This window comes from Stomoxys calcitrans, chromosome 1 (assembly GCF_963082655.1).
Source record: "Stomoxys calcitrans chromosome 1, idStoCalc2.1, whole genome shotgun sequence".
In the NCBI taxonomy this organism is placed as follows: Eukaryota; Metazoa; Arthropoda; class Insecta; order Diptera; family Muscidae; genus Stomoxys; species Stomoxys calcitrans.
In genome coordinates this window covers 144845530-144872610 of record NC_081552.1, presented here as the reverse complement: position 1 = coordinate 144872610, position 27081 = coordinate 144845530, and the positions used below count along the sequence as shown (strand labels likewise).

Below are 27081 nucleotides of genomic sequence, written 5' to 3'. Positions count from 1 at the left end.
AGTGGTTGTTGCAATTCGTCTAGCCACAATGTCCGAAGGCATAAGATGTAGCATTAAATACAGTGCATGAGATGGTGTCGTCTTCAGTGCGGCTGTGATGCACAAACAACGCATCCTTTGGATCTGGTTAAGTGTTGAGCAGTAGGTGGAATTTTGAAGCGCGGTCCACCAGACCACAACACCATATAGCATTATAGGTTTGACAACTGCAGTTTATACCCAATGCATGAAATTTGGTCCCCCAACTTTTGCTAATGGCTGTCTTGCAGATGTATAGGGCAAGAGTTGCCTTTCTTGTCCTTTCTAAAATGATAGAATTAAAGTTAAATTTCCTGTTTAAATTTTTCGTTTTAGATCCCCAGATCCCAAGCCTGCCGTACTGCAACTTTTAGTAAGTAAGTTATTAATAACCATTCTTACGGTAGAGTTGATGCCTTGAAACTCCAACTCCTTCTTGATTGACGTCGGTTTTACATTATTGAAAGCACCTTCAATGTCAAGAAATGCTATCATTGTGTATTCCTTGATAGCGAGAGAACCCCCTATGTTGTCGACTGGGCAGTGTAGGGCTATTTCATTAGATGTGCCTTCACTATATGCATGCTGCTACAGCGACAGGCGATCTCCAGGGATCTTTCTCTAAGATATGTTTCTATCAACCTCTCAAGAGTCTTCAGCATAAAGGATGACAGACTAATAGGACGAAAATCTTTCGCCTTCGTGTGGTAAGGTTTTTCTGCTTTCGGAATGAAAACGACCTTTGTGTCACGACATCCCACAGGTATCTGTCATATATACCTGACTGGCGACTTTAAGGATGCGTAACTTCTTATAGCCCAAAGGATGTTCGGCTCAGACACAATTTCCCCAATAACCTCCGACGAATGCATTACAGGGATAACCTCTTCTGGCCCCACTTTTTTCGTTTGAGAATTTCCCGGGAAATGCGTATCAATGAGTAGTTCTAGTATTCTCTCACTAGACATTGTCCATGTATTCTCTAACTTCTGAATATATCCCACCGTAATAGGTCTCGAGGGCAGAATCTTCCTTAGCTTAGAGGCCTCAGATGTAGCCTCCAAGGTGCAGCAGAATTCTACCCAGGATTTGTTCTGCATCTTTCTTAGCACGCCCTCATATTTTCTTAGCTCAACCTTATAGACGTTCCTATCGTGTGGTGTTCTTGCGCTTTCGCTCTGTTGAAGAGTGGGGTCCACCATGGCTGTCGCTGTTTGCCCCTTGGCTTGGCACTAGGACATGCTGACACAAGCGAGTCATTCAGGGCCTTCATGATCCGCTTGACCATTATGTTTATATCCTCCGTTGTTTCCACTTCCTTTTCTGGTCTAGAAGGGATAGACGTACAGAGTTTGTGCAGAAATGTATTTCAATCCGACTTTCTTCTGTTAAGCCGAGGAACCATTTTACAGTATTTTCTCCAAGGCCGAAACTAGTATAACTATGATCAGAGAAGCTGTGGCCATCCAACCAATCCCTGCCGCATATTCCTGCGCTTTTATCTTTCAATACAAAGGTAATATCTGGTCCCTCCTGTCTGTTCCTGGTAATAAAGGTCGGTTTATCCCCTTTATTATAAATCGCCAGATTACAACTTATAAAGGGTGATTTTTTTGAGGTTAGGATTTTCATGCATTAGTATTTGACAGATCACGTGGGATTTCAGACATGGTGTCAAAGAGAAAGATGCTCAGTATGCTTTGACATTTCATCATGAATAGACTTACTAACGAGCAACGCTTGCAAATCATTGAATTTTATTACCAAAATCAGTGTTCGGTTCGAAATGTGTTCATTCACCGTAACGTTGCGTCCAACAGCATCTTTGAAAAAATACGGTCCAATGATTCCACCAGCGTACAAACCACACCAAACAGTGCATTTTTCGGGATGCGTGGGCAGTTCTTGAACGGCTTCTGGTTGCTCTTCACTCCAAATGCGGCAATTTTGCTTATTTACGTAGCCATTCAACCAGAAATGAGCCTCATCGCTGAACAAAATTTGTCAAAATTTGACAAATTTCGAACCGAACACTGATTTTGGTAATAAAATTCAATGATTTGCAAGCGTTGCTCGTTAGTAAGTCTATTCATGATGAAATGTCAAAGCATACTGAGCATCTTTCTCTTTGACACCATGTCTGAAATCCCACGTGATCTGTCAAATACTAATGCATGAAAATCCTAACCTCAAAAAAATCACCCTTTAATATATTGGATATGCAGCTCACCCCTTTCGTTAACATCCGAACTTCCCCATTTCTGGTGATGTGCATTAGCATAACTTCACTTCCCACAATGAGGCTTTTCTTTCCTACAGAAGCGGCTTCAACCAGCAGCATAAGGTTTGAGGGCGGCATATATGAATCGTGTGTGATATATAGGGAAGCCAGCCAGTAATGAGACTTATTTATTTCAAGGCTGGCTACTACAAAATCTTCACTGCATGGCGACGGAAGAAGATAAACCTGTAGACTACTCTTTGCAAGAATACAGGCTCTGTGTCTTTAATCGCCCGTACCCTTGAGTAGTTTAAATCCCGGAATTCTTAGTCCCCGTACCATTTCTCCATACACCCATGGTCCCTGGATAAGAATCACGTCAAATCCCACTGTCATCAGGAGGTCCTTTAGTGCCGCCGAAGCTGCCTCACAATGGTGAAGATTTATCTGCCGAAACCAGACCATAGTCAGGATTCAGAACTTCCACCGCTGCTGCGATAGCCACCAGGCGGCGATAGTCCACCAGGAGTTCATCCTCACAAGATTCGTTAAATATTGTCATGATGAGCTTCCGTACGCATCCAGAGGAAGGTGAGAAAGCTGTGGATCCACTTTTCCATAGGACACTGGAATGGACGATTCCTCCTTAGATGCTTCACTAGCTGCTGCTGTCGAAGTACTTTTCGACCTCCGTATTTCCACGCTGGCGCACCTGGCCGTTTCGATGGCTTCCCCTCCTGTTTCGATTGTGACAGGGGAATTTTAAGTCTCTTGCAATCCGACTCTTGCAATGCAGACTTTAGAGATGTGGTTGATAGTTCGTCAGGCAAATGTTCAACAACAACTGCTGAGTCGTCTCCTGATTCCCCAAACCCACCGCTTCTGTAGACCTTCAGTTTCAACTTGTTGAATCCGAAGGATTAACCCCGTCAGACTTGTTCAGGTCTTCGAGACAGCCGGAGTTTCGTACGAATACTGCATGTCTCCGGTCACCATCAGTCTCATTCAACCTACCAATCTTCGAGTCGTTGGTTGAACGATTGGGATCACATTCCCTTAGTCTTCCAAGTATGAATTCAGGATCTGTGGGAATCTTTAGTATTAGTCGAGAAAGAATATCTTCCTTCTTGACTTAATCCAGTGCCGTGCCTGGCCAGATAGATCTCACCAAAGTTTTTTAGGGCGCAACGATATATTTCAATTGAGCGTTGATCCCCGAAAGCAATTAGTCTGTATCGGCCCCGATACTAGCCTGCATCGTCACAAACTGGAGGAGTCCCAGGAAACTCCGTAAGATCATCGAAATATACTGATGACAGTCCATTCACTATCCCACTCTAATTATTCCTAGGTATGCAGCCCTGTTCTTTTCCCTTGTCAACAACTGTCGTCACCATACTGTTCCTAGCGACATTAGCAAAGGTTCTTGGACCCTTCTTACTATTGTTCGCCCTTGTTCTTTTAGGCATCTTTAGGTGACCACAGACTGCGGTGCAGTTTCCTAGTCTAGGCAGTAGTCTTTGGAGTAGCCTGTGCAGCGAATCCCCGAGCCCATTTTAGGGAGTCTCTTTCCCTCTCAGTGAGAGTCTTAGGATCATTGGCAACAAGCCTCTGAATAAACATGAGAGCGAGGCGTCTTCATTTATTTAAACCTCTTAAAGAGAGTGTTGGTTTAGCGGGGAAGGACAATGGTCTAAGCAAATAATAAGCATGCGAAGATAGAATGGTTTCGGCCTTGTCCTTAAGACTCGAAAAAGGTGTCTGCGTCAAAAGTCTCTGCTGACCAGTCTGTCGGTTAGTGCAGCCTGGAGAAGCCACATTTTCCCAGCACACAGGCATGTTCTACCACCGCAGCAAAATAAAAATTAAATTAATCAAAGAAATACAAATTCCCGGGGCATCCTGAGCCGCGAGGATGAAGTTTTGTACTGATGTAGTTTTGTATTTCCTGATAGTTTCTTCTCCTGCGGAGCCGAAATCATCAAAGAAATACAAAACTTACATCCCCAGATTTCTCTCACGTTTCAGGCATAGGAATTCAGACAACATACCAGAAAGTTTTGCCCTAACAGATAAAAAACTTGAAAATTTGGCAGAGCCAGGCCGGGATTCGAACCTAGGCACACGGAACAACAGCGGGAACCATTGCTGTTGTCTAGCATTCGAAGCCATCAATACAACTTCCAACAGATGCAAACAATCATGTGCACCATGGAAGTAGTGTAATTATCGCAGAAAAAAATCTGTCATTACACAAAACACATGCAATAGGAACAAGTAAAAGCGTGCTAAGTTCGGCCGGGCCGAATCTTATATACCCTCCACCATGGATCGCATTTGTCGAGTTATTTTCCCGGCATCTCTTCTTAGGCAAAAAAGGATATAAGAAAAGAGTTGCTCTGCTATTAAAACGATATCAAGATATGGTCCGGTTCGGACCATTGGGGCTCACAAAATTAAATAGAGAGAACGATTTATATGGGATCTGTATCGGGCTATAGATCGATTCAGACCATAATAAACACGTTAGTTGATGGTCATGAGAGGATCCATCGTACAAAATTTCAGGCATATCGGATAATAATTGCGACCTCTAGGGGTCAAGAAGTCAAGATCCCAGATCGGTTTATATGGCAGCTGTATCAGGTTATGAACCGATTTGAACGTTATTTGACACAGTTGTTGAAAGTAAAAATAAAATACGTCATGCAAAATTTTAGCCAAATCGGATAGGAATTGCGCCCTCTAGAAGCTCAAGAAGTCAAATCCCCAGATCTGTTTATATGACAGCTATATCAGGTTATGGGCCGATTTCAATTATACTTGTCACAGTTGTTGGATATAACAACAAAACACGTCGTGCAAAATTTCATTTCAATCGGATAAGAATTGCGCACTCTAGAGGTTTAAGAAGTCAAGACCCAAGATCGGTTTATATGGCAGCTATATCAGGTTATAAACCGATTTGAACCATACTTGGCACAGGTGTTGGATATCATAACAAAACACGTCGTGCAAAATTTCATTCTGATCGGACAAGAATTGCGCACGCTAGAGGCTCAAGAAGTCAAGACCCAAGATCGGTTTATATGGCAGCTATATTAGGTTATGGACCGATTTGAACTATACTTGGCACAGTTGTTGGATATCATAGCAAAACACGTCGTGCAAAATTTCATTCCAATCGGATAAGAATTGCGCACTCTAGAGGCTCAAGAAGTCAAGACCCAAGATCGGTTTATATGGCAGCTATATCAAAACATGGACCGATATGGCCCATTTACAATACCAACCGACCTACACTAATAAGAAGTATTTGTGCAAAATTTCAAGCGGCTAGCTTTACTCCTTCGGAAGTTAGCGTGCTTTCGACAGACAGACGGACGGACGGCCGGACAGACGGACTGACATGGCTAGATCGACATAAAATGTCGCGACGATCAAGAATATATATACTTTATGGGGTCTCAGACGAATATTTCGAGTAGTTACAAACAGAATGACGAAATTAGTATACCCCCCATCTTATGGTGGAGGGTATAAAAAGTACAGCTGATAAACAGGATTGTTGATCGTGGTTAATGTGGTCATTGTACCATAGAGATGTTTTCGGAATAAATACGATTCAAATACAACATGCTAACGCACGGATCTTGAAGCCTTGATCATAACTAATATGGTTGACGAAATGCGTCCCATAGTGGTTGATGAGCCTTTCTCCAGCTTTCCTTTTCCATTTGCAAAGAAAATTTCCGACCATTGAGCTCGTCTCGAAAGAGAAACAAACAAAAAGTGTACAATTTAATAATCTTCGCCCTAAAACCTAGTACTGACTTCCTCCACAGCGAAAATGCCTATTAAATTATTGTGAAAACCGACGGACTCTTTTCTTTGTCAGAACACAAACAAAAGTTTAATAACAACACACAACAAAGACAACAGTATTGAAGCAGAGTTTATTCGGCTCATTTCGTGAGCATTTAATTACATTGACAATTAAAGTTGTGCGAAATGTATCCTGATGCAGCGACATGTCGCTACTATCTTGCTCATAGAACTCAGTACCTTGTACGGAATGTGTTTGCATTATCTTCGTCACCATATAGTGCGTTTTGACAGTTGTTCGTGTGAAAAGTCGAAGTCAGTACTAGGCTTCACAGATAAACAACTCGAAAATTAGTTGTTAAGACTTTTTTCTTTCAACGCTCATCCCTACAGTGTGGTATTGAGCTCATTATGCTGTTTTAGCCTTGTGTGGGTGTTGCTACAACCCTATTTGTAGGATCCACAAAAATGGTGTAACGAACTCACATAACAAGTTTCTTGCGTGGATATACATTTATTTCAGGCGCAAAGCTTCCACATTGCCTTGATTTCCTTTAATAAAATAAATCTTAACCGGAATATACATTGCACATAGAATCCTCCAACTCCCACATTTAGCAAGAAGGAGAGCGTTGCGAAGGAAGGAAGAACGTATACATAGAAGTGTCTGCTTTAGATGCTATGCTGCGTTCAAGAGGATAAGAGCATGAATAATAAAAATCATGAAGGTGTAACTAAGAATGCCGAACAAATAGGAAACCATTAAGCAGGTCTAGGTGCTCGGAAACAAACTGCCATTGAATATGAACCACAAAAATTACAGCAAGGAAATAGCACTAGCAGGGCAAAGGAAATGTGGCAAAGTCCTTTGTACTGCGAGTTTAGTTAAAGAGAATCCCACCTCATGTTAAGCAACAACCAGCTGCATTATTTACGATATTTGCCGTTTAGCAAATAATCGTTCGCAAGGTGTTGCAAAGAGCGTTTAAAGCCGCCCATTCTTTTGTGGTGTTTACTACAATGTGTTGTTCGCGAAGAAATCCTTTGTTTATTCAATAACTAAATTCCATGGTGTAGAAACAATAAGCAGACATTCCAATGTTTACAACTGAATTTGTTACTCGATGTCTTCAATTGGGCCTTGCAGCATAGAGGTGTGCACGTGAGTTGTCATGTCGCACGTTAATCACGCATGAGTCACGTGATACGTGAGTGAGATCTAAATCCAATCACATGATTGCGCGTAACCTTGATTGAACTACAATAAAATTCTTCGTGCGTTATGGTGGGTGAGTAAAATCATGCTCACGACTCACGAGACACTCACGACTAACGAAAAAATCACGACTAAAGTTTAAAAAAATAACAAAGAACTAAATTTTTTGCATGCTTTTATATTATACGGTACTTTAACGTACGAATCAATCTACACATACACAAAAATGAAGAGCCTTTCACCTTTCGTCATAATCCGGTGAAAAATGCATAATTTATGCCCCCGTGGCAGCTTTATGGAAATATGGTAAGATTTGGACCAAATTCGACACGGATATTGAGAGAACAAAATATTGGCCTTTTTGGTAGCCATATCCAAATAAAGACCGAAATGAACCATATACGAAACAGATGTCGAAAAGCCTAACATAAGCCACTGTGTCAAATTTGAGCGAAACCGGATTATAAATGCGCCTTTCATGGGCATAAAACCTTATAGAGAGAGATCGGTCTATATGGCAGCTATATCCAAATCTGAACCGATCTGGGCCAAATAGAAGAAGGATGTCGAAGGCCTTAATACAACTCACCGTACCAAATTTCGGCGCAATCGGACAAAAGTGCGCCTTTATGAGCCCAAGACTTTAAATCGAGAGATCGGTCTATATGGCAGCTATAACTAAATCTGGACCGATCTGGGCCAATAGAAAGAGGACGTTGAAGGGCCTAACGCAACTTACTGTCCCAAATTTTGGCAAAATTGGATAATAAATGCGCCTTTTATGGGTCCAAGACCTTAAATCTAGAGATCGGTCTGTGTGGCAGCTATATCCAAATATGAACCGATCTAGGCCAAATTAACGAAGTCCAAATTGACGAAGGATGTCGAAGGGCCTAACACAACTCACTGTTGGGAGCTCATTTATAATACGATTTCACTGAAATTTGACACAGTGACTTGTGTTATGCTCTTCGACACCCGCGTCGTACATGATTCAGATTGGTTTATTTTAAGATATAGCTACTAAAAAGGCCAATTTTTTGTTATACACAATTGAACAATGACTTGTACTTATTAGTATTTGGTCCAAATCGGAACATATTTCGATATAACTGCTATGCGACATAAAGTATTCAATTTTCACCGGATTTTGATGAAAGGTGGTTGACATATATACCCGAGGTGGTGGGTATCCAAAGTTCGGCCTGGCCGAACTTAACGCCTTTTTACCATATTTTTAAAGGCTGTAGCGTGATTTCAACAGACAGACGGACAGACGGACGGACATGTCTAGATCGACATAAAATGTCGCGACGATCAAGAATATATATACTTTATAGGGTCGGAAATGGATATTTCGATGTGTTGCAAACGGAATGACAAAATGAATATACCCCCATCCTTCGGTGGTGGGTATAAAAAACAAGTAAGAACGTGATAACCTCTTATATACCCTTCACCATGGATCGCATTTGTTGAGTTCTATGCGCGGTATCTCTTTTTAGGCAAACAAAGAATATTGAATAAGAACTGTTATACTATTGGAGCTATATCAAGTTATAGTCCGATTCGGACCATAAATGAATGCTGAACATTGTAGAAGACATTGTGTAATATTTCAATTCATTCGGATAAGAATTGCGCCTCGAAGGGGCTCAAGAAGCAAAATCGGGAGATAGGTTTATATGGGAGCTGTATCAAGCAATTGATCGATTCAGACCATATAAGACACGTCTGTTAAAGGTCATGAGAGAAGCCGTTGTACAAAGAAGAGAACTGCGCCCTTTAGAGTCTCAAGAAGTCAAGATCCAAGATCGGTTTATATGGCGGCTAAGTGAGGTTATGTACCGATTTGCGCCATACTTAACACAGTTATTGGAAGTCATATACCATTTACAATCCCAACCGACCTACACTAATAAAAAGTATTTGTGCAAAATTTCAAGCGGCTGGCTTTACTCCTTCGTAAGTTAGCGTGCTTTTGACAGACAGACGGACGGACGAACGGACATGGCTAGATAGACTTAAAATGACATGACGATCAAGAATATATATACTTTATGGGGTCTCAGACGTATATTTCGAGGTGTTACAAACAGAATGACGAAGTTAGTGTACCCGAAATTAGTATAAAAATATTTGTTTAATCGTGACTCATAAGTTTTTCGTTAGTCGTGATTTTCTCGTGAGTCGCACTCACAACTCGTGAGTCGTGTATTACTCTTGAGTGTCTCGTGAGACATGATTTTCTCTTGAGTCATGATTGCCTCGTGAGTCGTGCGTAAGGATTAATACCTTAGTAAAAACAACATCTGGTTTTTAATGTCCGATCAGAATCCTACACTTCAGACTATAGCGTATATTCTTAATCTTGAGGCTAAATGGTTTTATTTTCTTTGGCGACTTGATTTTTGTTTAAACCTTTGAGTGGAGCGGACGTTTTGTTAATTCGCTCCGCAAGAATTTTCCTGTAACTCGTAATAGGTCATTATTTTTGGAAGAAAAATTTAAGTCAATCAAGGTAGAGACGTTATAAATTGGGATCGGGAATTCGCTGCACAAGCTATCCCAAAGACCACATGTCTAGATTCGGAAACTGCACCGCAGTTAGCCAAGAGGCTGCGGTCACCTGGAGGGCATCCCGTTCCTCAAAGAACAAGGGCGAACAATACTAAGATGAGTCAAAGAACCATTGCTAATCTCGCTAGGGACAGTTTGGTGATTGCAGTTGTCGACAAGGAAAAAGAACAGGGCTGCATACCTAGGTATAATTGGAGTGGGATAGTCGAGGTACTGTCATCACTATACTCCGATGTCCTTGCGGAATTTTCTGGGTCTATTTCAGTTTGTGACCGTGCAGGCTGGTATCGGGGCCGATACAGACTAATTGCCTTCGGGGATCAACGATCAATTGAAATGTATTGTTGTGCGCTAAAAATGATTGGTGAGATCTGGCCAGGTGCACAACTATATTTAGTCAAGAAAGAAGATATTCCTTCTCGATCAATGGCACACGCTTAATTACCAAGGATTCCCTCAGATCCTGAATCGATACTTGGAAGACTAAGGGAATGTAGTCCCGATTTTTCAACCACCGACTGGAAGATTGGTAGATTGGATGAGGCTGATGGTGACCGGAGACATGCAGTATTCGTACTAAACTCAGGCTGTCTCGCAGACCTCAACAAATCTGAAGGGGTTGTATCCTGCGGATTCAACAAGGTCTATAGAAGAGGTGGGGTTGGGGAATCAGGAGACGACTCAGCAGTTGTTGCTGAATACTTGCCTGACCAACTATCGATCATATCGCTTATCTCTGGCGGATTGCAGAAGACTGAAAATCCCCCTGCTACAATCAAGACAGGAAGGATGGCATAGAAACGGGACCCGACAAGCCCTGTATGGGTGGGTCATCCGGTTGGACTGGGCTCAAGGTGTGCGCCAGCGGAGAAGCACGGAACTCAAAAAGTACTTTAGTAGCAGCAGCTAGTGCAGCATCTAAGGAGGAATCGTCGAAACCGCAAGTGTCTAGTATCCTGAGGAAGAGTGGCTCCACAGCTTTCTCACCTGTGGAACCTGCGCACGGCAGCTCATCATGACAAGATCTAACGAATCTTGTGAGGATGAACTCCTTGTGGAATCAGAAAACGAGGCTAACACAACAGTGCTGGAATTTCTGAATCCTGACTATGGTCAGGTTTATACAGACAAATCTCCAAACCTTAGTTGTAGCCAGCTTTAAAATAAACAAGTCTCATTAACGGCTGGCTTCCCTATAAATGGCACATGATTCAGAGATGCCGCCTTCAAACCTTAAGTCACTGGTTGAAGCCGCTTCAGAAGAAAATACTGCAGAAGTGGTCCCTCGGCTTAACATAAGAAAGGCGGATTAGGATAAATTTCGGCACAAAATTCTGCACGTCTATTTCTTCTGGACTAGAAAAGACAGTGGAAACTGCGAAGGATATAGACTCAGAAAAGATCGTGGGTAGACTTATGCAGCTCCGTGGAGGATACATTTGAAGCCTCTAGTCTAAGGAAGATTCTGTCCTCGAGACCTCTTACGGTGGGGTATACTCAGAAGTCAGAGAATGTATGGACAATGTCTAGTGAAGAAACACTAGAGCCACTCGTTGATACACATTTCCCGGAAAATTCTCCAATGGACAACGTGGCACCAGAAGAGGTTATCCCTGGTATGCATTCGTTGGAAGTTATTGGGGAAATTGTGTCTGAGCCGAAAATCCTTTGAGCGATAAGAAGTTTCGACTCCTTTAACTCGCCAGGCCCTGGTGATGTATCACCGATTGAATTACAAGCTGTGTCTGATATACTGGTTCCCTGGCTTGGGAAGATATTCTCTGCCTGTATCAGAATGTCATATGTACCTATGGGATGGAGGGACACGAAGGTCATTTTCATTCCGAAAGCTGGAAAACCATACCACACGAAGGCGAAAGATTTTCGTCCTATTTGTCTGTCATCATTGATAAGGACTCTTGAGAGGTTGGTAGAAACATATCTTAGGGCAAAGATTCCTAGAGATCACCTGTCGCGGCAGTAGCATGCATATAGTAAAAGCAAATCCACTGAAACAGCCCTTCACGACCTAGTCGGCTACCTAGAAGTAGCCTAGTCGGCTACTCTCAAGGAATATACAAAGCATTTCTTGACATTGAAGTTGATTCCAATAATGTAAAACCGACGTCAATCATGAAGGAATTGGAGTTTCTAAGCATCAACTCTGCCATAAGAAAGTTTATTAATAATTTACTTACTAAAAGATGCATTATGGCAGGCTTGCGATCTGTGGATCTTAAAAGATGGGTCAGCAGAGGAACACCGCAGGGAGGTATACTATCACCTCTACTTTGGAATCAAGCCAATAACATTATGTTATTGTTTGTATAAGAAAAAGGTGTAAAGGTGATGGCGTGGCTATTGCAGTTAGGTGAAAGTTTCCCAGCACTCTAAGAGATATACTTCAGGAAGCTCTACGTGCAACAGCAAAGTGGGCTACCGAAAGTGATCTAGGTATAAATAAGTGCAAGACAGAAGTAGTTTTTTTTTTTAATCAGCAGATACAAGTTGCCTACAGTGGAATCTGTCTCCTAGGGAGGAGAGAATGTTCCATTTACAAAAAGCGCTAAATACCTGGGTGTTTTGCTGGACAGGAAATTGAACTTCAAATCCAACACTTTGGAATGGGCTAGAAGCCTTTGGCAATAGTTGGGGGTTTAAACCACGTGTCATGCATTGGGTATGTACTACAGTTGTCAGACCTATAATGATATATGGTGTTGTGGTCTGGTGGACGGGCCTTCAAAAATTCTACTCAATACTTAACCGAATCCAATGTATGGCTTGTTTGTGCATCAAAGCCGCACTGAGGACGACACCATCCAATGCATTTAATGCTACATCTTATGCCTCTGGACGTTGTGGCTAGATAAATTGCAGCGACAACTGGGGTGAGGTTAAGGGAGCTTTCTGATTGGTCATGTGGCGGCCACGAACACTGTGTTATCCTTGATACAATATCCGACGTTCCAAGCAATGTAGATTACACCCCACCTGAGCCGTACGAATATTCTTTATAGAACCGACTGGAACTACGATATCCCTAGTTATATAGATTTCTATACGGATGGTTCCAAACTAAACGACCAAGTGGGCTTTGGGGTGCACTCTTAAGATCAAGAACAGGTCATATCACAAAGAGGGGACTGTGAGTATTCCAAAACTATGTGGGCTAACGAAAACGTCAAAGTGAGTCTGATGGCAGACTGCCACTTACACCTAAACTAACCTTCATAGGCGACTTCTTACGAAAAACCTTAATGTAAGGCAGAACTATAAAAAAATGCCCCGCCACTAAGCGCTATTCAACCACAATCCACGAATAATCCGCCAACGAAGTGGCTCAACGGTTTCCCCTGTTTTGGGTGCCGGGTTACTGAGATATTAGACAGATAAGTTTGCAAGACTTCTATGATGAATTAAATCTGTTCATAAACTACTAACGAGAACGGGATCTGAATCCGAGGATAGTCCACTGGCTCTACAGGAGCGTGATTAGGCCAAACTTACTTACGCCTCAGTAGTTTGGTGGACTGCTATGGAGAGAAAGTGCAACATAACAGTGCAACAGGTTCAGAGAACATGTTGTCTTGGCATAGGCGGAGCGATAAGGACCACGCCCACTAGGGCACTGGAGACTATTCTAGATATCCGACTCATTGACATACAGATTAAGTGTGAGGCAGCCACTACGGCTATGAGATTTAAGGCGATGGAATGAGGACGGGAGCAGCTCATACCATCGCGGTATAATCGAGGCAACGGAAACCTGGAAGGAAGGGAAGAGATTTCCAATCGGATACCTGAGATGAACCTTGAAGTAGAGTGCGAGACACATTGCCATCTGGAAGATCATATTACACATATGGATCAAAGCTAGAGGACAGAGTGGGCCTGGGGGTTTACATTAAAACCCCAGGGACTGAGATCTGTTTTAGAGTGCCTGACCATAATAGGGTCCTGCAGGCGGAGATCCGGGCGATCACGAAATGCGTGAAGTTGTGTGGTGCTGTCGCGAGGACGTGGAGTGTGAACATCTTTACCGACAGTAAAATTGCCATAAGGGCAATAACAACCAGGACGGTAAGGTCACAAACAGTCTTGCAGTGTAACAAGGAGATTAACGCCTTCTCTGAGGATGGCAAAATCCGCATCGTTTGGGTGCCGGGCCATAAAGGAGTAAGGGGAAATGAAATGGCATTCGATTTGGCGGTGAAGGCCAAAGGACTGCCGTCAATAATCTCGGTTAACCCGAAGCCTTTCGGGTCGACGCAGTCCGAGTTAAGGGAGTGGGTGACGAATGCGTATGCAACATTGTGGAACAGCGAAACTGGCGGCAGGACGGCGAAAATCCTATGGGGGATCCAGATCGTTAGAAGACGAGGCTATTACTGAAAGGAAGCAAGAAGGAGGTCAGTATAGCTATTGGTATCATAACGGGACACATAGGCAAGTGATAGCATGTGTAGGGCATGCGGGGAAGATGATGAGACGTTGGAGCATTTCCTTTGTCATTGCCCTGCTTTCGCGTCTTACAGATACCAGCACTTCGGTGGAGACACAATACCACACATGAACCAACTTAGGGGAGTGGTATTGAAAACAATTAAGGATTTTGTAAGTAGCGCGGAATTCCTATCATAAAATTTTCTTTTAGAGGTTACTTTATAGTTTTTAGAGCGCACAGCAAGCCGATTACTGGCTCTTTTCAACCTAACCTAATCTAAACCACTAACGACACACAAGCTATTAAACAACTTCTGGTAGCCTCCTACAGGTTACCAGAAGTTGTTTACCTTTAAGTTTACGTTTCTTAGAAGACCTTTCCAAACTACAGAATGTGAACATTACTAAACACTAAATTTCCCATGAGCATTCCACTAAGCAACAGGGGATACATCTCTCATATCAATAAGTGCAATCCGATTAAAGTTTAATCTCAATGATAAGAGGCCTACTTTTTTATGTCGAGTCCGAAAAGGCACGCCTCAGGGGCAGGGGATAACCATCGCTGAAATTTTTTTAAGTTCGCGGAGCGATTTCAGCCTAGACGTTGTGTGCCATGACGGTTTGGTTCAACGATAAGAACTAGAAGGCATCGTTCTCCTTTTGTTTCTGTGATATAACAATGGTCTTAAATCCATAATGCATGACCAGAAATCAAACCGAACATTTATGGCCAGAGCTTTGCCCATGCCTAAAGGACAGTGATGCATTGCAGTTGCACTTGTATGTAAGCTGCAGCCAAAAATGCGTCTAGTTTTTGTGTTTTTGTACCCCCTTTGAGTATACAGATCGATGCAGAATTACTTTCTGATTCGACTTAGGCATGTCCGCTGTGAGTACATGTATTCTTGTAATCCATATAAATGTCACAAAATTTTGCACGTGTTTTGGCTGGGGGAACGCTGTTGATTTTCTTAGAAATCGGTTCAAATTTAGACAAAGCTCTCATATGCAGTAAGCGTCAAAATGGAGTGTACAAAAGTAATACTCTGATCGCTAAACACAACGTTGTTCCAGGAAGAACCTTCTTCGTTTACGTTTTACGTCATTTAAAAACAGTTTTCACAACAAGCGCTTTTCTACACTGTTTTGACGCTCTTTGTATATGTATAGGGCGAGAATCAACAAATCACTTGAATAAAGTATAAAGTGTACAGACATTTGTTTATGTTTATACAGTGGGCACAACCCACTCTGGGATTAAAGAAAACGTATCTAATATTAACATGTGTCTGCTCTTGTAAGAAGATTTTGCATTCATACAATACAATTGAAGCTTTCGTGAGAGTGCTATCCTATCTAAAGGGTGATTTTTTTGAGGTTAGGATTTTCATGCATTAGTATTTGACAGATCACGTGGGATTTCAGACATGGTGTCAAAGAAATTTGAACACATTTCGAACCGAACACTGATTTTGGTAATAAAATTCAATGATTTGCAAGCGTTGCTCGTTAGTAAGTCTATTCATGATGAAATGTCAAAGCATACTGAGCATCTTTCTCTTTGACACCATGTCTGAAATCCCACGTGATCTGTCAAATACTAACGCATGAAAATCCTAACCTCAAAAAAATCACCCTTTACAACCAAGCCCTAGAAACACTTCTTATTTTGTACATATCAGCCATTAAATATTCTGCAAATTTATTTTGTCTAACACTAAGAACCAATAAAATTTTTTTTACACATTGTCCTCTAGCCAGTGATTCGACTTTTTTGCAATAACATGCATGGGTGACACAAAAATTAGATACTTCAAATGAAAATAAATGATTCTTAGACAGGCAGATCCACTAATTACTAACCTTGTTTATCCACTCATTCCTTAATAGGCCTCAACGTGGGCAATTATTTACATAAATTTTCAATGACAAAAAAGTCATTGTGAATGGTGTGGTTTCAATATTACCTCTCTCCAATGTTATAACAGCGGAAAGTTTACTGAAATTTTATTGCCTGCAAATGACAAATTTTGATTTGCAAGTAACACAATGCTGACACACACGAGGATTCACACTGAGCATGGTTGCCGGGATCTTGAGTATAAAATAAACAGGTTTTCCAGGCAATGGTACCAGTCTCACACTGAACGTTAACAAGTTGATAACTAATTTTACGAAAAAGAACATGGCAAACTTTGTCTACATCACCTTGACGCTTATATGGATGTCTCTTTGTTGGTGGAATACCACCGTGGCTTCTCCCTCAACCGATGACGAACTATATTTTGACAGACAGGTAAGAGCTAAAATACGTTCTGCTTCTACAACAACACTCAATTGATACATTTATACCACAGTTAAATCGGGAATTGCTCAATAAGTGGATTTCTTCGGTACGTAACGCTCAAATGTTGAACAATCCCTGCCGTAATTCTGCGGACAACACATGGGCCTCTGCTATGCCCAAGAGAAATTCGGAACTTATTAATTCATTGTTAAGTCTGCCCAAGAGTATGAACGATGCCGGAAAGTGAAACTATGACACAAGACCTACAAAGATTAGCGCATTTACTATTTAGCACATTTGTCCGCTCTAAATACGATAAAACTGAATTGCTGTGCGTTTCCTTTTGTTTGTAGTAAGAGGCAGTGATATATCTCCACTAGCCATATGAAATTCTTCAACAATATACTTATCCTTGCCTCTCAACTGGATATTTACTGCTGTTAGTCTTAAGATTTAACTTGTAAAATAAACCTGAAAATGTTGTTCGTCTTGCTATCAATAAACATGTCAATAGAATGAACATTTAACGTAAAATCTCTATTGAAAATATACAATGGTAGCATAGAGTAAAAGAAATAACAAGTGAAACAGGTAAAAAGGCATTAAGTTTGGCCGGCCGAAATTTAGATACCCACCACCTCGGCTATATATGTAAACATTATGTATGCATTATTTATGCACCCATATCAGCTATAACGAAATATGGTCCTCTTTGGACCAAATCCGGCACGGACATTGAGTGGTCTAATAAATGCATCCATTTTGTATCAATACAATGGACATTTTGGGAGCAATATCCAAATATAGACCGATCTGAACCATATAAAATACGGATGTCGAAAAGCCTAATATAAGTCACTGCGCCTTCAAAGGGTCCAAGACCTTAAATCGAGAGATCGGACTATATGGCAGCTATATCCAAATCTGGAAGGATCTGGGCCGAATGTCCTCAATTTCAGCGAAATCGTACAAAAATGCGCCTTTTATGGGCTCAAGACCTTATATCGAGAGATCGGACTATATGGCAGCTATATCCAAATCTGGACCGATCTGGGACAAATCGAACATAGATGTCGAGGGGCCTAACACAACTCACTGTCTCAAATTTCAACAAAATCGTTTAATGAATGTGGCTTTTATGGACCAAAGATCTTAAATCGGCAGATCGGTCTATAGGCAGCTATATCCAAATCTAGACCGATCTGGGACAAATTGTACATAGATGTCGAGGAGCCTAACACAACTCACTATCTCAAATATCAGCAAAATCCGATATATAGGGCCTATATGAAGATATAGTCTGATATAACTCATCCTCGAACTTAACCTGTCTATATACAAAAAAAGAATCTGTATATAGTTTCAGCTCAATATTTCTACCCTCCACCATAGGATGGGGGTATACTAATTTCGTCATTCTGTTTGTAACTCCTCGAAATATTCGTCTAAAACCAGATAAAGTATATATATTCTGGATCGTCGCGACATTTTAAGTCAATCTAGTCATGTCCGACCGCCAGTCTGTCTGTCGAAAGTACGCTAACTTTCGAAGGAGTAAAGCTAGCCGCTTGAAATTTTGCATAAAAACATCCTAATAGTGTAGGTGTGTTGGGATTGTAAATGGGCTATATCGGTATATGTTTTGATATAGCTGCCATATAAACCGAGCCACTGAGGGCACAATTCTTATTCGATTTGGCTGAAATTGTGCATGAGGTGTTTGAAATCGGTCCATAAACTGATTTAGCTGTCATAGAAACCTATCTGGGCTATTGATTTCTTGAGCGTCTAGGGTGCGCAATTCCTATCCGATTTGGCTGAAATTTTGCACAACGTGTTCCGATATGGCTTCCAACAACTGTGCTAAGTATGCATTAAATCGGTCCATAACCATATAAACCGATCTTAAATCTTGACTTCTTGAGCCACTGGAGAGCGCAATTCTTATCCGATTTGGCTGAAAATGTTCACTACGTGTTTTGTTACGACTTTTAACAACTGTGACAAATATGGTTCAAATAAATTCATAACCTAATATAGCTGCCATATAAGCCGATCTGGGATCTTGAATTCTTGAGTCTCCAGAGGGCGAAATTATTATCCGATTTGGTTGACATTTTGTACAACGGCTTCTCCCATGACCTTCAACGTACTTGTCAAATATGGTCCGAATCGGTCTACAGCCTGATACAGCTCCCATATATACCGATCTCTCCATTTTACTTCTTGAGCTCCTAAAGGAGGCAATTCTTACTCGAATTGGCTGAAATTTTACACAATGACTTCTACTATGGTCTCCAACATTCAATTCAATTATTGTCCGAATCGGTCCATAACTTGATATAGCTCCAATATTATTGGAGCTTTTTTTATCCTTTGTTTGCCTAAAAAGAGATATCGGGAAAAGAACTCGACAAATGCGATCTATGGTGGAGGGTACATAAGATTCGGCCCGGCCGAACTTAGCACGCATTTACTTGTTAAAAACTGTAGCGTGATTTCAACAGACAAACGGGCGGACGGACATAGCTAGATCGTCTTAGATCGCAAATGGATATTTCGATGTGTTGCAAATGGAATGACAAAATGAATATACCTCCATCCTTCGGTGGTGGGTATAAAAATCAAATTGCGCCGATCTGAAGCTTTGCGTATCCACCATGGAGTCTGCCTAATATGTACACTAGTTAACTCAGTTTGGATATAAATGACTTTGAAGCAATCTTATCAACAATATTTAGTTATTTACCTAGCTGGGTGACTTTTAGTGTGACTGATGGATGATGCAAGTCTACTTGATTTACCAAATTTCACCAAATGGTATTGCGGGGGTCAAAAACTATTGATTCTAGGGTAAGAAGAAGTGGGATTTTGTGTGAGTGTCGGAGACCATAAGTGTACTTTACATTCCAAATTTCAGCCATTCGGATAAAAATTGCGCCTCAGGAAGTAATCAATGGGGGTCGGTTTATATGGGGACTATATCTGTTTGAGGAGGCCATCGCTGCGTAGTGATTACCATATTCGCCCATGACGCTTAATGCCTGGGTTCGAATCCTGGCGAATACATCAGAAATAATAATGTTGCCAGCTGTTTTTATCACCCCTAATGCTGGCGAAATTTGTGAGATACTATGCCATGTAAAAACTTCTCCCCATAGACGTGTCGCACTGCGGTTTATATGGGGGTACATCTATTAACAGACCTATGTGGGTCAGATTCGGTTGGAGGAAAATTTACCCGTCTAGATATTGGGCTACATGCAAGTCTGGACCAATATGGCCCATTTACAATCCCCAACAATCTACATCAATAAGAGATATGCATGCAAAATAACGTTCGAACGCGATCGTTATTTCGACAGACGGACGAACATGGCTAAATCGACTAACAAGGTCAAGATGATTCAAAAAAGATATATACTTTATAACGTCGCTGATCCATATTTCAAGGTGTCACCATCGAAATAACTAGATTGGAGTAGCCTCATCCTATGGCGATGGGTACAAAAAGCATATACAACAGGCCGGGTTGATTTGTATGGATGACAAAAAAATATATAGCAAAAACGATAACTATATACAATTCTAAGAAATTTCTCCGAAGAAACCATGCATCTAAAATAAAATCCTAATCCGAGCCTCTCGACTTCAAATATTTTTTCCTGTTCCTTTGATATTCGACATTCTTGTAATTAAGGTACAGGTCGCATTTGCTGTCCGATTTTCGTAAAATTTTGTACAAACCACTTTTTTGGTCCAAGGACGAACGCTATTGATTTTGAACTAAATTAGTTCAGATTTATATATAGCTCCCATGAATACTATATTTCATCAACTCCTATATAATCTTTCATCAGGTATGATATTTTTAGGCTCTAGTAGCCATAATTTTGGTCTGATCTTTACAAAACTTTGAAAAATGGGAATGCTTTGTTTAAAGAAAAAATTTCAATTAAATTTATTCTATACACAAAATTTCAGCAACATATATTAAAATGTTAAAATTTTACATTCATAATATTCTACAAAAACAACATTTTGCTGAGACCAGGGTCACCTTAAATTAGTTTTCTTAGGTAAGGTATGGTTGAAAATATGGTGCGGATATTAATCCGCCCCATGCAACTAGTTTTCTTAGGGACAAAGTTGTAATGAAATTTTTAGTAAAAACAAAAATTATTGAGATTCCATTGCAGGACATTGTCCGGCTTTAGACCATTGTTAAATGCTTTCCCTTCAAAGAATAGTATAGCAAAAGCCATTAAAAAGTCAGCAAAAGGTGTGTTGTTACTAGAAGCATTTGACTGCTTTCCCGTATCGCGATTTCATTCTCGACCAAGAAAAATCTTCAGCGAGAGATATCAAATGGATCACGATGATTTACAATCATTCGAACTAGAGTAAGTTGTAAAGCACACATCTGAATTACAAATGAATATCAAAACAAATAAAAAGGCTTTAAGTTCGCCACCAGCTCGGGTATATATGTAAACCACCTTTCATCAAAATTCGGTGAAAATTGCATACCTTATGCCCCATAGCAGATATATCGAAATATATTCCGATTTGGACCAAATACTTATAAGTACAAGTCATTGTTCAATTGTGTGTAACAAAATATTGGGCTTTTTAGTAGCTATATCTAAAAATAAACCAATCTGAACCATGTACGACGCGGATGTCGAAGAGCATAGCACAAGTCACTGTGTCAAATTTCAATGAAATCGGATTATAAAAGAGCCCACAACAGTGAGTTGTGTTAGGCCCTTCGACTACTGCTGTTGGATTATTGCCATAATTTTTTTTTTAATATAGAAACCATCAAATGCAACAAAACATTATAACGGATTCCAGAATTGTCACTCTCAAAATTCTTTTAAAAAAAATTTTTCGTTTGCTTTTGGGATATAAAAAATTGCCGACTTTCGAAAAGGCAATTTTCCCCCAAAACATGAGGTGAAACATTGTTGTAACTTTTTTCAGTCCTCCAAATTTCATTATGATACCTCCTTCCTAACTTGAGCAAGAATTTTTCTAAGGCAGCTCTATTTTTGGGTATTTTCCATCGTTAGTGGGCTAATGAAATTTTTTTAAAATTATTTTGAGTATTTTCCGTCGTTAGTGGGCTAATGAAATTTTTTAAACATCGAATCGCAATGTAATACTCTCAAAAGATACAATTTTTGTGATTGTTTTAATCGAAAAGTTACAAAAAGTTTCTTTAAGTTAAAATCTTCATGAAATTTTCTTGCAAAGAATTTTTTTATAAAAATTGTTCCGAAAGACAAACATTTAAAAAAATTTTATTAAAATTTCTCTAAATTTTATCATGAATCTAGTTTTGTTATTTCATCTGAAATTTTATCTGTAAAAAAATTTTATTTAAAAATTGTCTTCAAAATAGTACTGTTTTGTTTTTCAGTGTGAAAAATGTTTCCAAAGAATAATGAGTAATATTTAATTATACCCACCACCGAAGGATGGGGGTATATTCAATACATCGAAATATCCATTTTCGACTCTATAAAGTATATATATATATTCTTGATCAGCATAAAAATCTAAGACGATCTAGCAATGTACATCCGTCTGTCTGTTGAAATCACGCCACAGACTTAAAAAATAGAGATATCGAGCTAAAACTTTGCACAGATTCTTTTTTTGTCCACAAGCAGGTTAAGTTCGAAGATGGGCTATATCGGACTATATCTTGATATAGACCGATCGGCCTATTTAGTGTCTTAGGCCAAAAAAGCCACATTTATTATCCGATTTTGCTGAAAATTGAGATAGTGAGTTGTCATAGGCCCTTTAACATCCTTCGTCAATTCGGTCCAGATCGGGTCAGTATAGACCGATCCTCCGATTTAGGGTCTTAGGCCCATAAAAGCCACATTTATTATCCGATTTTGCTAAAATTTGGGACAGTGAGTTGTGTTAGACCCTTCGACTTCCTTCGTCAATTTGGCCCAGATCGGTCCACATTTGGATGTAGCTGTCATATAGACCGATCCTCCGATTTAGGGTTTTAGACCAATAAAAGCCACATTTATTATCCGATTTTGCTGAAATTTGGGACAGTGAGTTGTGTTAGGCCCTTCGACATCCTTCGGATCAGTCCAGATTTGGTTATAGCTGCCATATAGACCGATCCTCCGATATTGCCGAAATTTGGGACAGAGGGTTAAGTTAAGCCCCTCCATATATTTCTGCAATTTAGTCAAGATCGATCAAGATCGGTTCAGATCGGTTTATTTTTAGATATAGCTACTAAAAAGACCAATATTTTGTTATACACAATTGAACAATGACTTGTACTTATTAGTATTTGGTCCAAATCGGAAAATATTTCTATATAACTGCTATGGGATATAAGGTGTGCAATTTTCACCGGATTTTTATGAAAGGTGGTTTACATATATACCCGAGGTGGTGGGTATTCAAAGTTCGGCTCGGCCGAATTAAACGCCTTTTTACATATTTAAAATTATTTGCATTACATCTGCAATGAATTGAAAATTTTTAAGGACTCGGATTTAGATTTTAAAGCAATTAATTCAAAGAGAACCATTTCGTCCTTTTTCTTGGAATTCCATAATGCATAATACAGTATTTAAGGCAATTAATACGGAGCTCATAATGGTTAAAGAACGAAAATTCTGGTGGAAATTTGTTAGTTCTGTTCGCTTTGACCGAAGATTTGAGCACAGTGAAATATCATTTAAAACATCTTAAAATTTGCTTTTGGAATTTTTATACCCTCCACCATAAGATGGGGGGTATACTAATTTCGTCATTCTGATTGTAACTACTCGAAATATTCGTCTGAGACCCCATAAAGTATATATATTCTTGATCGTCGTGAAATTTTATGTCGATCTAGCCATGTCCGTCCGTCTGTCCGTCCGTCCGTCTGTCTGTCGAAAGCACGCTAACTTCCGAAGGAGTAAAGCTAGCCGCTTGAAATTTTGCACAAATACTTCTTATTAGTGTAGGTCGGCTGGTATTGTAAATGGACCATATCGGTATATGTTTTGATATAGCTGCCATATAAACCGATCTTGGGTCTTGACTTCTTGAGCCTCTAGAGTGCGCAATTCTTATCCGATCAGAATGAAATTTTGCACGACGTGCTTTGTTATGATATCCAACACCTGTGCCAAGTATGGTTCAAATCGGTTTATAACCTGATATAGCTGCCATATAAACCGATCTTGGGTCTTGACTTCTTGAGCCTCTAGAGAGCGCAATTCTTATCCAATTTGAATGAATTTTGGCACATAGTATTTTGTTATGATATCCAACAACTGTGTCAAATATGGTTCAAATCGGTTCATAACCTGATATAGCTGTCATATAAACAGATCTGTGGACTTGACTTCTTGAGTCTAGAGTCGCAATTCTTATCCAATTTGAATGAATTTTGGCACATAGTATTTTGTTATGATATCCAACAACTGTGCCAAATATGGTTTGTTTGTTTGTTTATTGAGTGTAACACCAGCACAACAAGATTATATCTTATATGTTAATGTGCTGATTCGCAATAGAGTATATAAAATAATGATTATTCTTTTTAAAAGGATATTAACTAATCTTAACATTTTAAATTATAGTAGTAAATATTAAGGACATTTAAAGAAAAATAATTCGTAGTTCATTTAAAAAATTTAAATAGCTCATTTTTGAATGAAGTTGCATTGCTTATGCTCTGTATGTTGGGAGGTAGGTTGTTCCAGAGACGCGTACTATGTACAATGTACTGTCGTTCAGAGGTTTGTGTGGCAAATCGTGGTTGAATGAGTTTTAGGCCACGGTTGGATCTGGCGAATTTCAGATGTTTGTGTAGGTATTCAGGTTCTTTTGTGTAGATTACCTTGTGCAGAAGAAGTAGACATCTGACATTCAGTAAGTTTGAAAAAGTTAAGTTAAATATTTGGTATGTAAATTGTGATATACGAGCTTGTCGACTTTTGTTAAACACATATCTTGCAATATCATTGTAAGCAACATTAAGCTTTCTACTGGTGTCTGCATCACAATTCGCAAATATCTCGCATCCATATAACAGTGTGGGAATTAAATAACTTTTTGCAAGTAACATTCGGATGTGAAAAGGAGTTGACAAGCGAACAGTCCATAAATTTCGCAGCATCCCACGTACTTTGCCAACTGTTGCATTAATGTGATTTGTCCACGTTAGGGTTGAATTAAAAGTCAATCCTAAATTTGTGGCTACTTGAGAGATTCAGACAATATATTGCTATTAAAGTCACCAGCTATAGCTATATTGTTGTAAGAAAACGAGATTGTTTCGATACAAGATAGGAGCATGTCATATGGTATATTGTTGTGGGGCCTGTAAACACAGCCAATCAGCATCTTCTCATTTGAATAACAGTTTATTTCTAGAAATAGGTATTCAATGCTGTCACCTTGTGATGACATACATTTAACAGTCGCATGTAGTCCAGATTTCAAAAATATAGCAACACCGCCACCATGACTTTGCCTATCGGCTCTAAATATGTTATATCCTGGTAAGGTATATATATTATCGCATATATCCGGGCGAAACCAAGTTTCAGATACACATATGGCATCTATAGCAGAATTCACAAAAGTATCTCGAAATTCATCCATTTTATTGTTCAAACTTTGTGCATTTATATGAACAATTGTAAGCCCAGGCATTTGGTTCTTAAAAATCTTCAGCATCAATTTGAGATTATCTCTGGAACCGCAAGAAGTGTCACTTGACATATGTAATACGCATAAGCAATGCTAACAGTATGAATAGTTGACTTAAGTGCTGAGCTGTATTAAGGAAATTCGATTTAAATAGAGGCAAAACATATATATGATAACATAGAAAAAGGCATAGTAAAGCGAATATATAGTAACATACAATTAAAATTATTATATTAAATTTAATATGACACCAAAATATTTCAGGACTCAATATGAGCAACTGGTCTTTCAGGTGTTTCACGAAAGAGATTGGTAAGTTGCTCTATGTTTTCAACAAGCGTAGGGGAATCAGATCCAGGCCGTCTTACATAAACAAGGCCACGAAGCGAAAAAACAGACTCCAGATGTTTTTGTCGCTTAAGCTTCAGTGCATTTTGAAAAATTTTGTAATTATGGTTTGTCAGGTTCTCATTTATATAGAACGGTTTATTAGAGTCAAAACCTGCATGACTCAATACCAGGTTTGAATTAATTGATTTTCTAAACCTCGCAATATTTTTTAAGACAAAGTTTTTGTCAAATGGCGTTGCTAAATGAACCATAATTACAGAGTCTGAAGAGTTATTCTGGTTACGAACGTTGTCCAGACGGTACATAGCTCTAATCGTTGGGATCGCTATGTTAATTGTGTCACAAATATTTGCAAAAATTTGGTACAGGTTCTCCCCATTTTCGGAAGGTATGCCATTTATTCTCAGATCGCAAGCCACTTGGTTGTTTTCAAATTTTTGCTGATTTGCTTTCAGTAATTGAATTTGATTTTTCATTTCAGTCATTGTATTTTCCATACCATCAATTTTGTCCACGACTGTTGTTACTTTGTCAACCCTTTCATTGAGTTTCACATATTTTTCATTTAATTTAGATATCTCGCACTTGATGTCGGCCATACTCTTATCTATGACAGCTAAGAGACGCGACTCAGTTTCAGATAAAAGAGATTTTAAAAGCTCTGTTTGCTTCTCAAATCTCTTATCGATTAACATAAGCATTCGGTGTGGAGAGTCATAATTTGAAAGCCGCGGAGTTTTGTTGACACTTTCCTCACTTATGCTCATCCCCTCTCTCATTCGTTTTGGCGCCAACAACAGAGACTCTCCAGGAGAAATATTGTTGTTGGATGAAGATATTATTTTCACTGATGGCACTTCAGACATGATGAGTTAACTTTAATGTTTCTCAGGGTTAATTGTTGTTGTTGTTGTTTTAGTTCTTCACTTTTTTCTAGTTTAGCACTTTGATATGTGGTTTTGTTTTGTTTTGAATTTGTATTTGAAGCCTGTGTTGTATTCTTTTTTGTAAATAACACGACGGTGATTTGCCAAGCAAACAGTATGAACAAAAATTAAACTTAGTCAGTTAAAAAACACTTTTAAACATTTGAAATAATTTATTTTTGAGGAGCGTTTTAAAAACACGTCTGTACGCAAAGAGAGTTCTGTGGTTCTCATCGGTTCAAATCGGTTCATAACCTGATATAGCTGTCATATAAACAGATCTGGGGACTTGACTTCTTGAGCTTCTAGAGGGCGCAATTTCTATCCGACTTGGCTGAAATTTCGCAAGACGTTTTGTATTGTTACTTTCAACAACTATGTTAAATAAAGTACAAGTCGGTTCATAACCTAATATAGTTGCCATATAAACCGATCTGGGATCTTGACTTCTTGAGCCTCTAGAGGTGGCAATTATTATCCGATTTGCCTGAAATTTTGTACGACGAATTCTCTC

The 27081-nt window shown here is 39.6% G+C and overlaps 2 protein-coding genes across 3 annotated transcripts in view; one reads left to right on the top strand and one right to left on the bottom strand.

Moving 5' to 3' along the window:
- LOC106095038 (FMRFamide receptor) overlaps positions 1-27081 on the bottom strand; it is a 327581-nt gene that overhangs the window by 89929 nt on the left and 210571 nt on the right. The gene's annotated exons all lie outside the window — the stretch shown is intronic.
- LOC106093451 (protein PDF-like) lies at positions 16455-17116 on the top strand. Its single transcript, XM_013260504.2, has 2 exons — positions 16455-16605; positions 16667-17116. Exons 1-2 carry the CDS (start codon positions 16495-16497, stop codon positions 16841-16843), a joined length of 288 nt encoding a protein of 95 aa, XP_013115958.1. The 5' UTR covers positions 16455-16494; the 3' UTR covers positions 16844-17116.